This window comes from Protobothrops mucrosquamatus, unplaced genomic scaffold, assembly GCF_001527695.2.
Source record: "Protobothrops mucrosquamatus isolate PMUCROS unplaced genomic scaffold, P.Mucros_1.0 scaffold84, whole genome shotgun sequence".
NCBI lineage: Eukaryota > Metazoa > Chordata > Lepidosauria > Squamata > Viperidae > Protobothrops > Protobothrops mucrosquamatus.
This window is the reverse complement of record NW_015386461.1, coordinates 1631557-1647130: the sequence shown is the minus strand read 5'-3', so window position 1 is coordinate 1647130 and position 15574 is coordinate 1631557. Positions and strand designations below refer to the sequence as shown.

General features: G+C 34.7%; 1 protein-coding gene across 1 annotated transcript in view; it reads right to left on the bottom strand.

Moving 5' to 3' along the window:
• The window catches only part of NCKAP5 (NCK associated protein 5), a gene marked incomplete at its 3' end in the record, with an annotated part of 408673 nt that overhangs the window by 64687 nt on the left and 328412 nt on the right, over positions 1-15574 (bottom strand). The window contains exon 6 of the mRNA XM_015812433.1: positions 12393-12483. Coding sequence (XP_015667919.1) covers positions 12393-12483 — 91 coding nt within the window. The remainder of the gene's footprint in view (positions 1-12392; positions 12484-15574) is intronic.

Here is a 15574-nt window from a genome sequence, read left to right as displayed (position 1 = left end):
GGACCTTGGAGGTCTTCTAGTTCAACCCCCTGCTCAAACAAGACTCTTTACCATTTCAGACAAATGGCTGTCAAGTCTCTTCTTAAAAACCTCCAGAGATGAAGCACCCACAATTTCTGAAGGCAAGTTGTTCCATTGTTTAATTGTTCTCACTGTTAGGAAGTTTCTTCTTAATTCCAGGGTTGCTTGTCTCCTTGAATAGTTTCCAACCATTATTTCTTGTCCTGCCCTCTGGTAATTTGGAAAATAAGTTGATCCCCTCTTCTTTGTGGCAGCTCCTCAAATACGGGAATACTGCTATCGTGTCCTCCCTAGTCCTTCTTTTCTCTAGACTAGCCAAAACCAAACCCTGCCACCCTTCTGTCAACACTGCAAATACTGTATATTCTTGCTTTGACAATGTGCAGAACTGTCTGGTATATATATAGTTAAACCAGCAACTGGGAAAGAGGGAGGAGCATAAGGATAGCCCGGGAGAAAGAAACCAGAAGTAAATCACATCTTCCAAGTTGATTGGAAGATGTGAAACATGACCCTACAATAAGGGAGTGGAAAATGTTTGGGATGTTATGTGTAACGGAAGAGAAGCAGACCTAAGCATTCCACCATGCTGTGCTGACTTATTGTAACCTTAATAAATGCTTTTAGGAGAAAACATGCCTGAAAGTCCTTTTAAGTGTTTCGTTACTCAGACACATGACACCTTCTTTATGTTTTAGTCTTGAGGTCTCGGGTATGAAAGCCAACTGGGTGATTTTGGGACAGTCATTCTTTTTCCGCCCAACACACATCAGATCGTGTTGTTGTTGGGAAAACAAGAGCAGAAGCATTAGATATGTACATCACTTTGAATTGACTGAAAATTAAAGCAGGATAAAAATCAACTAAATGTAACTAAATTACAATAATTACAATAATTAAATTGTAATACATTACAATAAAATTCTTTAATCAGTAAAGATGATTTTTGTTGGCTGATGGGTAGAGATTATTCCCCTTGCCCACGTAGGGCCTCTAGCTCGAAATTTATGGAATGAGGAGGAAAAAAAAAGAAAGAAAGACAATAATGGAGGAAAGTAACTTCCTGTGGAAGAGTTTAGAGATCACATGGAGAACTGCTGAGATTAGAAAAGTAGGAAAAAATATTTGTACTGGAGGAAGATAATTTATGCAGTGTCAATTTTACCAAAAGTTTCACAACCTGAACATTTTTATTTGTGAAATTTGATAAATAATAACAGCTGTTTTGTTCCTTACCAATAAAACACTTTTCATATACTAAGACCATGACCTGTGGCTAAACAGCTTGCTTCTAAAAAAACAAGCCTTAAATTGCTAGTCCTTAATGAGAGAAAACTTAAGTCCATTTGTTTAGAATTACTGATTTTACTTATCTGTCACATGTGGAGATGCCCAACTTTAATAATAATAATAATAATAATAATAATAATAATAATAATAATAATAATAATAATAATAATAATAATAATAAAGTTGGAAGGGACCTTGGAGGTCATCAAGTCCAACCCCCTGCTCAGGCAGGTAAACCTATACCATTTCGGACAAATGGCTGTCCAGTCATTTATTACTATTACTATTTATTACTATTTATTACTATTACTATTACAATATTATTACTATTCCCTTTGCATATGAATTGCAACAGCAGAGAACAGATTATTCCTTTGCTTTAGACAGTTTAATGCCTATCAGATATAAACGTATATTTTTGTACTGCTAAAAATTTACTTCAGGTGAAATTAGCAAAATTTGAACTAAAAGAAAAAGGGATTAAAAAAAACAGAACATTTTAGAGGAATAGCTACATTGTTCGCTGTTCAATATTACTTCTGCTAGAAAACCCTATATCAATTTCCTCTTTTTCCCCTCTCTGCATTTTATGTAAAAAGTATACATAGAGTTGACTATAAAATCTTAGATTAAATGCCTATGCCAGATAGGAAAACAAAGTGTTTTCTTTACATCTCTGATGTGAATCTACAACCACTGTCATATCAGTCTAAATCTACCACACATAAGTCTTTACTCGAAACACTTCCAAATATTGCAGGATATTACCCTTACGGAACAGCCCTGCAGAGCTATACTAATAAATTTTCTGAATAAGAGGCTTTTATTGCCTCTTCCATTTATCAGAAACATTTATTTACAATGGCAAAATGCCTAGTCCTCAAAAAAAAGGGTTCCAAGGTTCCAGATATAATATTGAGAAAATTATAATATTAATTAAACGGATTAAAAGAAAAAAATGTTTACCAATATAAGATAGTAAGAAAAAAGTTGCATATGGGTCCTTTCCTCAAACACTTGCTCAAGGATACACAATCAATGATCCACATCAACTGGTTTATGACATAAAGCCAATTTCAAGGAAGAGGAAGGGGGTAAAAGATTGATCTACAAGTATGTCATGATAATATTTAGTGATTGTCACACAAGGTTACTAAGAAGAGCAAAAATAAAGAATTTTAACCTGCTAAAGAGGGATTGAAATGATAGCATCATGTATCTATCTGAAAGATGAAGTGATATAGTTTAAATTCATTTGCCACAGAGTATTCTAAATAGGGGTACATCTTTTTAAACCCCAATTCAAGCATTGGGTATTATAAATGCCTTTACTTTTTTTTTTTTTTTTTACCAAATATTACAATTAAAAAGATAAAAAGTAATACAAACTAAAAAAAAGAAAAACAAATAGAAAGTGCAGAAAAACTAGAAAACAATAGAAAAGCAAAAAATAAGAATATGGTAGAGAAAAAGAAAAAATATATAAAGAAATGACTTCATCACAAGAAAAATGTTTGTTAATTATCATCTTCTCCTAAAATACAATGAGTAATCATTCCCATATTTTATCTCTTGTCTATAAACAAATCCTTAAAACATCATAATTCAGTCCTGTTCATCAAAAGTCAATTAAAGGTTACCAAAGATAACTGTTTTAAACTTGATCAAATTAATCTGTTATTCCTTCCTTTTACTTTTAGCAATCTTGACCTTTAATCTTTCAAATACTGTCCTAGAACTCAATTTCTTTTCATTTTTTTCTTTGTCCATTATAACAAAATCCTTCAAAAGTTTAACAGGGTAAGAATTTGTTAATCCAGTATAGGAGAATTCAAACCAATAATATTTTTCCATAAGGAAGTTTTTTATAATTAATTTCAAAATCTTATTTCAAATCCATCTACATTCTTAACTGTAACTTTCCAAAATTCTAATCACTTTAAAACTTTCTTTCTCTAAGGATTGAAGGAAATTCACCCAGTGAATGCTATAAAACATATTGATCCAAATATTCTTAAAAGTTGGAAACAAATTAAGTTTTAATTTCAAAGCAATTAAAAAATGAGACTCAATGAACTGTGTCCACGTGGGCTACATTACAGCTGTGAGCTTGATTGAAATCCTTTGACTCCCAGCTACTCAACTCACAAGTTGAACACAAAAACTTAGGTTCTATGGTCTACTCATCTGGTGCAACTGTCTGGAGTACATGTGGATAATTTTACAATCTTTCCTTTATCTGGAGAAAGTTCACCAGTCAGAATTTACTGTCTGGCCCACTGACAACTGCCATAATGTCAACCCCATGTCTTCAGGAACATCTAGTTTGCCATGAGTCTTCACTGAAAGTCAGCATTATAAATTTATTGACAAATTTCCTAGCTGCTTCTTCCTTGCTGGCTTTCCCAATTGTCATATATCTTATCATGAATTCTAATTTCATGCGACTGCTGTTATTAACCATGTAAGGTTGCAATGTCACTTAAAACAACAATAACCCTGCTTTTGGAGGAAACAAATAGAACTTCTGTTGTCATCTGTTATTTTTGTAAATGAATCTAACCATGAAACTTAGAAGAAAATGTAGTTTAAACTGAAGTCAGAGCACTACCTATGTCCCTAAATCAGCTCCATAGCTCCTTCAAACGTTATGGAAGATGTTGGAAATCATTACATACATTACATTACTTAAAATTTAATTGTATTAATTCTAATTCCATATTTATTATGTAATTAAATTTACGAATCAATTTTTAATCCACAAATTGTAGCCCTGGTATGTTATTTGAAGGTTAATGATGTTGACCTAAAAGAGATTTGATTCGCCTTTCTAAAAAGTGATTTCATATCTAATACCACATACTGATCCCTCCTCCCATTATATGTATGTCACAATATGCATGTTTCATTTTCATTTTAAGACATACTATAGTTACTAGTATCTAGCATTTACTCCAAACAATGCTTGAACCTTTGACCACAGCAGACTCTTTCAAAGAGATTGTCCAAAGCTAAACACATTGGCTACACTGTTTTTTTAAGGAGAAATGCAGAATAAAAATAATCAAAGATGTCCCAAAAGATGTAATTTCACTGTAATTTTGGGACCAAATGTCTACCCAGCAGCAACAGTACCAATTTTGGGAACTGCTAACTAAAAAGCATCTTTCATTGTGGCTGCCTGTGAGTGTGTGGCTCCTACTGCCAGGAGGAAACTGATATTTAATTTATCACCTGATAAGTGCTTTCACTCTGGTTGATGGGGCAAATGGAACAAGATCTCAACCTTTTGCATTGGGCAATCAAGTATGTCAACTGGAATAAAGCTGGAAGAGACCTTGGAGGTCTTCTAGTCCAACCCCCTGCTCAAGCAGGAGACTCTATATCTGCCTGAAACTTCTAAAGGGGGTTCTGCATGAACTCTGGTAACCAGAAGCAACACTGAAGTGGAGAAATTGGTTTCAAAACCACATAAGGGCATTTCATTCTATTAAGTGATTTAAAATGTTATAGTCATGACTGTAAAGAAAAGCCATCAAATTCAAAAAGCACTTAGCTCTCCAATCTTTAAAATATGGCAGGTTTCATTTCATTATCAGGGGGGTACTCTGCCCGAAAATGTCACTACTTTTGTAAAAAAAAAAGAAAAAAAGAAAAGATACTAATCATTTGTTGTTTTTCCTATAAGTAAGGAGACAGTATAATCAGCTGCTGATTTTATGAATCAAGATGCCACTTATTGGAATGGAAATCACCACCCCCAACACACTGACCTCAGCTTTAAGTTTTCTGAAGATATACAAAGAGTTTAAAAGCATTTTTTCTTGCACTATTTTTTGTGCACATCCTATATACTATGGGGGAACCAACTTCATCAACATCCCACAATTTGATGCAATAAATTTTCATGCTGAGGAGATATCTTCAGCCAGCTATTTGTCTTCTTTATTTTCTTCTCTGGAAATCTCTACTGGTTTTTCTTATAGAAAAATAAGGCAAAATTGCAAACTTTATTCTGTTGACTTCTTCATCAGGTAAAGGGAATGTGAGGCAGGAAGGCTGCAAAATCATTTTGGACCTAGCTTCTGTCCTAACTTGGTTAAGCTCTTACTGGCCAAAGTCATTCTTCAATGTTCAATTCCATATCCTTCCTTCCCCTGAATCTCTCATTCTTTCTGCTTGCTTTCTTTCATGTTTGTCAGGACTATCAACTTAGAGCAGTGGGAAAAACATGTAGGATCTATAATATTCGGAATTAGTTTCTCAGTTTGCACTGGGGATTTTGCTGCAAAAATAGTTCAGGGCATAAAAGTGAGAAGTCAGAAAGTGAAGGGAAAGGCCTGGTAGAGCTTCCAGTTTCAATCTTGTAACTCTGCTGCAACATACCCATTTAAAGAAAAGTGGCATTTCTACCAATGCAGTAAATCTTTTATTCATTATTGAACAGCTGTGGGTCTGTCCTCAACCTTTTCCAAGTCTGAAATTAGTGCTGAAACTGAAAAAGGATGTGATATTCAGAGAGGCATATAAACATTACACTTCATACTACAGACATTATATGATATTGTTCCAGGAAAAATGCTGAACTGAAATAATGTGTAGGAACTCTGATGGAATTATTGTTCCTTTTTTTTTTCATTACCCAATTATCAGCTGAGTAAGCAATGTGTTTCCAGGCTCCAGATACATTTGATGGCACTGGAAGCACTTCTTGTTTATTCATTATATCTGAACTCAGTCACATCTACCTGGGTAGAAAATCCTAAATAACTTAGAGGCAGTTACTCCGGAATAATGATGCATAAGATTCTATTGTTAAGCACTATTCTCAATTGCCATCTCTGGCTGCCTTCTGCAGTTTAGAATTTATACTGCCTCAGATTTATACCTTTCAGCATCTTTTTGGGGAGATTAAAATTTATGACTTAAATCAGCCAAATTCAATCACAAGTATTGGAGCTGATACTATACCATACATGAAGTTCTGAAGTTTTAAAACAAGGGTGTTTGTTTGTTTGTTTGTTACAATCCTTGACTTACAACTGTTGATTTACTGACTGAAGTTACAATGGCACTGAAAAAAGTGACTTATGACTATTTTTGACACTTATGTCTGTTGAATTATCCCCATGGCCATGTGATCAAAATTCAGACCCTTGGCAACTCACTCATATTTATGGCAGCTGCAATGTCCTGGGACCATGTGATCACCTTTTGCGACCTTCTGACAAGCAAAGTCAATGGGGAAGCCAAATTCACTTAACAACCATGTTACTAACTTAACAATTACAGTGATTTACTTAGCATCTGTGGCAAGAAAAGTTGTAAAATGGGGCGAAATTCACTTAATAACTGTCTGACTTAGCAACAGAAATTTTGGGCTCAGTTGTGGTTGTAAGTTGAAGACTGCTTATATGTATCCTACATTTATATATATTTTTGTCTCATATTTCAGTTCTTCCAGATTTTGGGAATGCCCAAATTTAGAAGTTCATTAGTGACTTTTTAATTCCCAGAAACATTATCTTATAGGCAGAAAAAAAAACGTAGATTATATTTTCTAGAGTAGAGGTGGGCAATCAACAGTCTACTGACTATATACCTACCAACCCAAGGCCACACTGCCAGAATTCCGCAACAATGCAGCTAATTTTGGACAGTGCAATTGCTGCTTTTGTATTTCTGAAAAATAAGGGCAGAAATAAAACTGGAAGGAGAGAGACTACTTACTTTCTGCCCTCAAAAATTTCCTCCCATCTGAAATCACACTGTTAAAATTCAAACATCTCAGTCTATTTTTAGAAGATTGGAGGCTTTTTTCCTGGGTGGAAATAGGAAAGAGCTGTCTTTATGAAGCTTCATACTCCCACAATTAAGAAAACAAAAAAGGAAAAGGAGACATTAAGAAGAGGCTTTACTACTGATGTTGTGCCCATTCCAATTAACTCATCATTTGTCATAAATTAACCAACCTATTTACTTATTTGACTTTATTAGCTTTTGATAATATAATCGCTGGGGCCTTTAGCAGGTAGAAGAAAATGGCTTGGAAGCCGCAATAATTCCCAGGCCAAAGAGATTATCCACATAAGTACGAGGGCAATTCGGAAACAAACCTCCGTTTGGTTATCAATGACAGACACTCGCAGATACAGAACTTTTATTATGCACATTAGAAAACTACAACATTACATTACTTTTCGACATAATCGCCCTTCAAATTGAGGCACTTGTCATAACATCTTACAAGGTTTGAAATTCCTTCCTGCAAAAAAAAAAATCTCCCGCCTGGGAATGAAGTCATCCTTGCCAATTTCCTGCACAAGTTCATTGCTGACTGCAGATGGGCGGCCACTTCTTGCCTCATCGTGCACGTCAGTTTGTCCATCTTTAAACATTTGACACCATTGATGCATGACACCTTCACTCATCAGGTTTGGTCCGTAAATATTACACAGTTCACGATGAATTGCAGCTGCCGAAAGTTTTTTTTGCACACAGGAATCATATTACTGCATGCCCTTCACATTTGGCAGTTTTTTCTATGGCAGGGTTCATTTTCCATTGATCTAGCGGACGAGTCAACTGCAACACAACTTTCTCCTTTCACTCTTCCCTGCCTACTGAACTACTGCACACGGCGCCATAGGACGAGCGTCACTATCCCCGCCTATTTCTCGCACATGCTCAAATGAAGGTTTATATCCGAATTGCCCTCGTATTTTGATCAGCTGACTCTCAATTATCTTTGATGTAGTTGCTAGGTTTTGAAAGATAAATCAATTCTTATTGTGCTGACTGGGAATTTAGATATATGGAGAGCATCAAGCCTAGCCTATCTTTAAGAGTCTATTGTGTAATTCAGCACTACTGCAACATGTGATGTTTAAGATCACATTCAATTTAGATTTATCCAGATTTACCAATTTAAGATGCCAACTTTAAAAGTACTTTTAGGCACTTCCATCTAGTTTCTGCTTCTCAATATTTCTTCAACAATGAAATATTACATGAACCAAATGTTTCCAGTCTCCCCTTAACTCCTGTTTATATTTTTCTTTTATATTAATTTGCAAATATAAATATTTTACCTTCCAATCTACATTCAAAGTCATTGGGTCTGACAGTTATAATTATGAAGCAGAAGTATGCAAATTAATTATTTTTGCTTCCATGTATTTTGGCAACTGAATGTGTACACTTACTGAATTCAAATCTAACAGCAAGTTGATTTACATCCCTTCCATTTTAACTTGAAGTGTATTCAATTTTAATTAAAAAAAACCTGTGCATATTACATCAAACCTTTCCCAAAAAAAGGCACTTTACGTATTCATAATGGAACTTCAAAAACTTTTAATTAATATATTTTTCTGTGCTCCATTTTTTACTATTGTCCTTATATTTCAGTTGGAGATATGTTATGAAGAGGATGCTAAGAGGTGGTGGATCAATTAAATAGGGGAAATATGAACCAGAACAATAAGAAATTATTTTTGCCAGGAAAATCTTCCAAATAACACTATAGCTGGGAATTCATAGGTTGCAAATGTTCTCTATGACAAAAGTTGCTACTTCTACTAGACCCATAGCCACAGCTGAGGAGAACACCGGAGAGTAGGGGTTAGAGAAAAGTTGAATAACACAGACAGAAAGCAATTTCTCTGTTTTTTTTCCTGTTTTAACTCCCAATTCCTTCCATTTGGATATACTTCTATAACCTATGCCAAGGAAAGATGTTATTATTTTTCTAGGCATTTAAATCAATATTAGCAATATGATAAAATGTTGCTGTTTAGAAACATTTTATTCCAGCTGCTGATTTTATTGTTTCAGGGTTATTTTATTTATTGGGTTTTAATGTATATTTTAATTGTTCCAGAACATTTATTTGCTTGCTTGCTTGCTTGCTTGGTTTTTGTTTGTTTGTTTATTTATTTACTTATTTATCAAATGTCTATGGCCATCCAGCTATCTAAAAAAAAAGTTGTGCAGCAAACAACATATAAACATCCATTTAAAAAAAAGCCAAACAAAATCCAAATTAACACATTCACACAACCAGAGTTCAAGTTAATTAACATCCTGGTCTCAACATCCAGGGAAAGGGGCTTATCTTCATAGCCTCCTGAAAGGCCAGAAGAGAAGTTGCTGTCTTTATATGTCATGTTTCATAAGGCAGGCCATGACAGTGAAGGCATGCTTCCTAAGGTGAAATGGATGACACTGCTTCTGAACACCTCATGTCCAAATTCATTTTTGCTATTTTATTTTTGAATATGTCATTAAACAAAATGTAAGTAAGAAGTAAGCAGTGGGGTACCACAAGACTCTATTTTAGGTCCACTACTCTTCACCCCAGAAGATAAGCTCAGGATCCAAAAAGATATTACAAACTTGAACAATGGGCCCTGTCCAACAAAATGAGTTTTAATGTGAAGAAAAGCAAAGTCTTACATTTAGGTAGGAAAAAAAATCAAAGTTTTAAGTACAGATTAGGCAAGACCTGGCTCAGAAACAGCAACTGTGAGAGGGACCTTGGAGTCCTAGTGGACGATCACTTGACTATGAACCAGCAGTGTGCAGCAGCAGCCAAAAAAGCTAATACAATCCTTGGTTGTATAAACAGAGGCATAGAATCAAGATCACACGAAGTATTAGTACCACTTTATAAAACCCTAGTAAGACTACACCTGGAATACTGCAACCAATTTTGGTCAACAAAAAATACTGCAACCAATTTTGGTCAACAAAAAATACTGCAACCAATTTTGGTCAACAAAAAAGATGTTGAGACCATGAAAAAAAAAGTTCAGAGAAGAGCAACTAAAATGATCAAAGGCCTGGAAACTACAATATATGAAGAATGGCTGCAGGACTTGGGTTTGGTTAGTCTGAAGAAAAGAAGAAACAGAGACGACATGATCGCAGTATTCCAGTATTTGAGGGGCTGCCACAAAGAAGAGGGCATCAGAGCACCAGAGGGCAGGACAACAAAGAATGGTTGGAAACTGATCAAAGAAAGAAGCAACCTGGAATTAAGGAGAAACTTCCTAAGAGTGAGGACAATTAATCAGTGGAACAACTTGCCTTCAGAAATTGTGGGCACCCCATTACTGGAGATTTTTAAGAAGATTCTAGAGAATCACTTGTCTGAAATGGTATAGGTTCTCCTGCTCGAGCAGGGGACTGGACTAGAAGACCTCCAAGGTCCCTTCCAGCTTTATTCTATTCTATTCTATTCTATTCTATTCTATTCTATTCTATTCTATTCTATTCTATTCTATTCTATTCTATTCTAAAATCAGTGCAACTATCAGTGTCTTTGTGTCAATAAGATGTTAAAATAATTTATATAAAAGAAATAAGATAAATTACCTCTGTCTGGAAAAAAAAAGATCTTAAAAATTTAACAATAATGCATGCATGTTCTGCTATTCCTCTGATTACTGTTCCATTGACATGTGAACTGGGCAATATTTAAAGTTCATTAGCATCAGTATTTATTCGGGAGACAGGAATATTGATATTGTGATCAGAGCTGTCTTATACATCCCTAAACAATAATTAGGTTTAAGAAAGAAAAGACAAATACGCAGTCAGTGGTCAATAGATCAAAAAGTGTTTACTGCAAAGATGCTTTTATGATTACTGAAATATTACCTTGAACATGTTGCACATAGTGAAAACAACTTACCATAGTCCCTGGAAATGTGGAATTGTTTCATATTTCATAATCCCCATAATCAAAACAATTATTCTCAATATTATTTTCTCATTTCTTTCTGAATTATTTTTTATCAAATTTAAATTTTTCTTTTGACTATAATACTCTTAACTAGTGGCAAATACAGCTTCAAAGATAATTACACGATTCACGCATTCTCTCCTAATGATGAAAAATAAAAGTATTACTATTTTTAAAAAGCAATTCTGTAGCCTAAGTTATATCAATTGATTAATAATATGGGTTCGATGATAAAAAATACATATTTTTAAAAATAATATATATATGAGTTTGCAGTAAATTAAATGTGTATATTTTTATGTGTATATATAAGAAATACAGCCCTACATCTTTTTTAAGGTCGCAAATGATGTCATAGAAGAGGTTTTTTTAAATAAGAAAAGAAATGAAATTCCTACGCATGTAATGTAATTTTAATGGCTACGCACATTACAATCTGTGCCCACTTAATAAGAGTTTACTGTTTAATCGAAGAGGGTTTTAATACATTGACCTCATCAATTAGTCAATATTATTATTCTGATGACATCATAAAGCATTTTCTCGGAATCGTCTGCACAAATATGCATCTACACAAGTGCTTGCATGCAGGCACTTCATGTCCATCTACAGATTTACGCTACTTGTATTCATGTGAAGACAAACAGTAGGCTAGCTTGCCTAAATGCACAAAACATTTTCAGTGTCCACATATATGTGCAAATGTAGACATGGCTATATTTTCATAATATGCACATACATGGACACACACAAAGGAAATGGGAATGCATTTGTACATCTTACCCACATGTGAACATATCTTACGTAACCTATATGCTTACACAATTTACTTATATGTACACATGTGCAACAACATAAAAAAATAACTCTGCAGTGGGGAACAAAAGGATCATCTCAGTCACCATGTATATTTGCCTAGCATTAAATTAGGATCCGGCCACTTGCCTGCAGTGTTTTATCTGCCTGTCTTCCCAACTCTCGTCCTCTCTTTTCCAGATGTTTCAGAGAATCCTCAATGCATGGGAAATCTGTGATAGCTCCAAGCATTTTTCAGAAGCTTAAATGTCATTTTTAATCACATTCTCCATCCATTATTTTTACTGCACTTCTGCCTTATGAGTTTTTGGTTCTGTAGCCAGTACACAGACCATTTCCCGATTCTTCTTTTCCTGAGAAGTATTTTCTGCTTCAACTACATATATGACAGCATATCTCTTATTCAGAAGAGATAATTGTAGCAACTTTTAAATCAACTGTGCTTACTCAAATTTCATCTTCTAATGACTCTACCAGTTATTAAGATTGCAAATAGAGTTATTAAAATCATTATTACCTGATATGATTTTAATATGGGCACAGATTCTTCTCCATTGGGCTCAGATAATCCTTGACTTTGTAGTAGGTTCCTCACTGTTTCTTCCATTCTGGAAAGAGAAGAGGAAGAAAAGGGATATTAATGAAAGCACAGAAGCTATAACATATCTCATTATACAAACACAGTTTAAAATATTTCTTAATAACTATGCTAAAAAAGAATATTTCATGTTTATTTATATATAGGCAAATAAATATCACCAAGAAAGAATCCAACATTTAATATAACTTTATTGTCTGTGCTTACTAATCTTGCCTTTAAAACTTCTCTAGGCCTAGGGGGGTGGGGAGAGATTCCAGCAACAGTGAAAATCTGAAAAAACATGCTACTGTATTTGAGTGCAAGTTAAAACTTAATTTATTAAACCCTCATTTAGTGGAATTCAAATACAAATTTCCATCTGGACATTTTTCAAATTAATGGGCTATTCATACAAATTAGGCTGTTTGTTCAGTACTGTAGTGGCATTCAATATAATTTTCTACATTTCTATATTTTGACAAAGAGCTAAGGACCTCAGCACTATCTTACTTGATCTGACTACAAACCATTTATTCTATTTATTCTATTTTATTCTGTATTTAAAGAAAGATGAAGCTAAGAACTCACAAGCAGGGCAAAAAAAGAGAAATCCCACTGTTATGTTCCTAATATATTCTTTGGAATTACATAAAGTAGTCCACCAATCCAGTCAATTTATTACAGGGTTTTTTTCCCTTTCATTATAATAACAGAGGTTTTTATTCAGACCTCTAATTGTTACTTTTGGTATGATTATTGATTTGATATGCTTGCTTTCCATTTATCAAGAGGTACTTAGCACAGTCATTCCATCTTCTGACCAAATGTTAACAAACCAAGTGTAATGTTCAACTAAGACAGCAGGTCTTATTTTTTTCTGCAGCAAATTAAAATAACTTCATTTTATACATTGATATTAATCTTTCTTCAATTTTTTTTCTTGTGAACCTGTGACTTCACAAATTTTCCTTAAATACACCCTTATAATGAAATCTTCAGCACATGGAAAAGGATAAAAAAATAAAACAGCAGCAGCCACCACCATAATCATATTGCCCAAGTGGTAGTTGGGCTGCCCTGCTGAGTCAGTATTTATATGAATCAACACATTCACGTGTATGTGAATCAGGAGATCACCGCGATGATAGCAGCTTCAAAAAAAGTGTTATTGGCATTCTGGAAATTGTCAACAGTTGCATACATAATAATAATTAAGGGACAATTAGTTCGCAGAAAAGATGTTTCTATACAAGTGAAAACCAGTTAGTTGTCACACACATTACTGAAATAAATATATACTAACACTCACATCAAACTTCTTAAAGATAGGTTCAACCCTTCCTTTCCTTTTACTTCCAATAATCTAAACAAGAAGCAAAATTTAGCTTTCCAAAAGAAAATATTTGAATTTGAATCAGTTATTAGGTTCATATGAAATACTCAAAACACATTCATACACAGAAACACACAGATGCACCAGTGCAAGTGTTTAACTCTCAGAAGAGTGTATCGTGTATGCATGTATGTATGTATAAATGTATGCATGCGTGCATGCATTTAAAACATTTACATAGCCACCCATCTTTCAACCTACTCTGAGTGGCTCCCAATCAAACATTAAAAGCTATAATCATATTAAAGCTATAAAACTAAACAGATTAAACCATTAAAATAACAAAAAGCTGGCACCAAACAGTTCTAACGTTTGATTATCTAATCTTCTCCTGATTGGGGGGGGGGGAAAGCCAGCTCTTCAAAGCCTTATGGAAGGCTAAAAGGGTGGAGGCCTGCTGATCTTCAGTAGGGCAGAGTGTTCCGTAAGGCAGGGGCAGAACACAGAAAACCCTTCCTACCTCCCATCAGATGGCAATATTTAGGGGGAAGGAACTAGCAGTGTGCCCCTCCCTATCTGACCCGGTAGGATGGGCAGATGTTCTCAGGGAAAGGTGGTCCTGAAGACAGCCTAGCATTGGGTCACATAGAGCTACAAAGGTGATGATCAGCACATTGAATTGCACCTGGAAAGAAACTGGAAGCCATTGCAGCTCACGCAACAGAAGTGTTACACAGGCCACCTAGAGCCCCATTATTGTGCATCCTGCTACATTCTGGACCAGTTGACATTTCCAGTTGGCCTTCAAGAGCTGCCTTTTGGTCAGTGGAAAAATATGATAGTTTTACCTTTTTTTAAAAAAAAAGTCATCCAGAAACCATTTTTTCTACTGTATATATTCAGACTGAGCAAAAATTCAGACTGCTACTTTCTTTGTTGAATGTGGAAATTTTTAGAGACATATCAAAATATACCATGTAGTAAACTAATCCCAATACTTTGTTTCAATTGTTATAATGGAAGACTAAACAAGCATTTATTGCTTTCATTTTTAGAAAAGTAATGCATACATCGATAATAGTGATTTTGCTGTGAATTAAGTTGTTAGTTTGAAAGTTGTGAGGTACTAGCTATCCTTATCTAGGCATACAGACATAAACTAACGTAATTCTGTTATCACGTTAATTATGTTTTGCACTAGCTCTGTACTGAGGGAAAGGGACACAGGAAGCTGCATTATTTAAGGTTTGTCCATCCAGCTCAATATTATCTGCATAGAAAAATGTAGTAACGGTTAGTATTATTGGTTGCACAGTCAGCCAGACTTTGAGACTGGATTTGGCATTTTTCTCTGTCTATCAAGTCCAGGAACCTGTGATAAGCAGATGTTATTTAATGATATTAAAGGTATTATCGCAGGATGCAAAGCTTCATTTTGCAATTGACTGATGGTGATTTTGTCAATGTTGATGAGGTTCAAGTGGAGCTCCAGTTGCTTTGGGATTGTGCATAAGGTATCTATCACTATGGCTTATATCTTTGCTTACTTTTGCTATAGTTGTTCTACTCCTACTTGCAAGTCTTTGTACTTTTTCCAATTCTTTATCTTCTATTCTGCTGTCTCCAGGTACTGCCACAAGTGCCACATCCATTGTCCAGACTTTTATTTTTCTTGCTGACAGTTGTTATGTGGCAGGTGCTTGTCTGTTTGAAGTTCAAGAGCACTGTAGTCTGTGCAATCTCCTTGCAGCAGCTAACCAGGTGATCCACTGTTTCTTTAATTTCT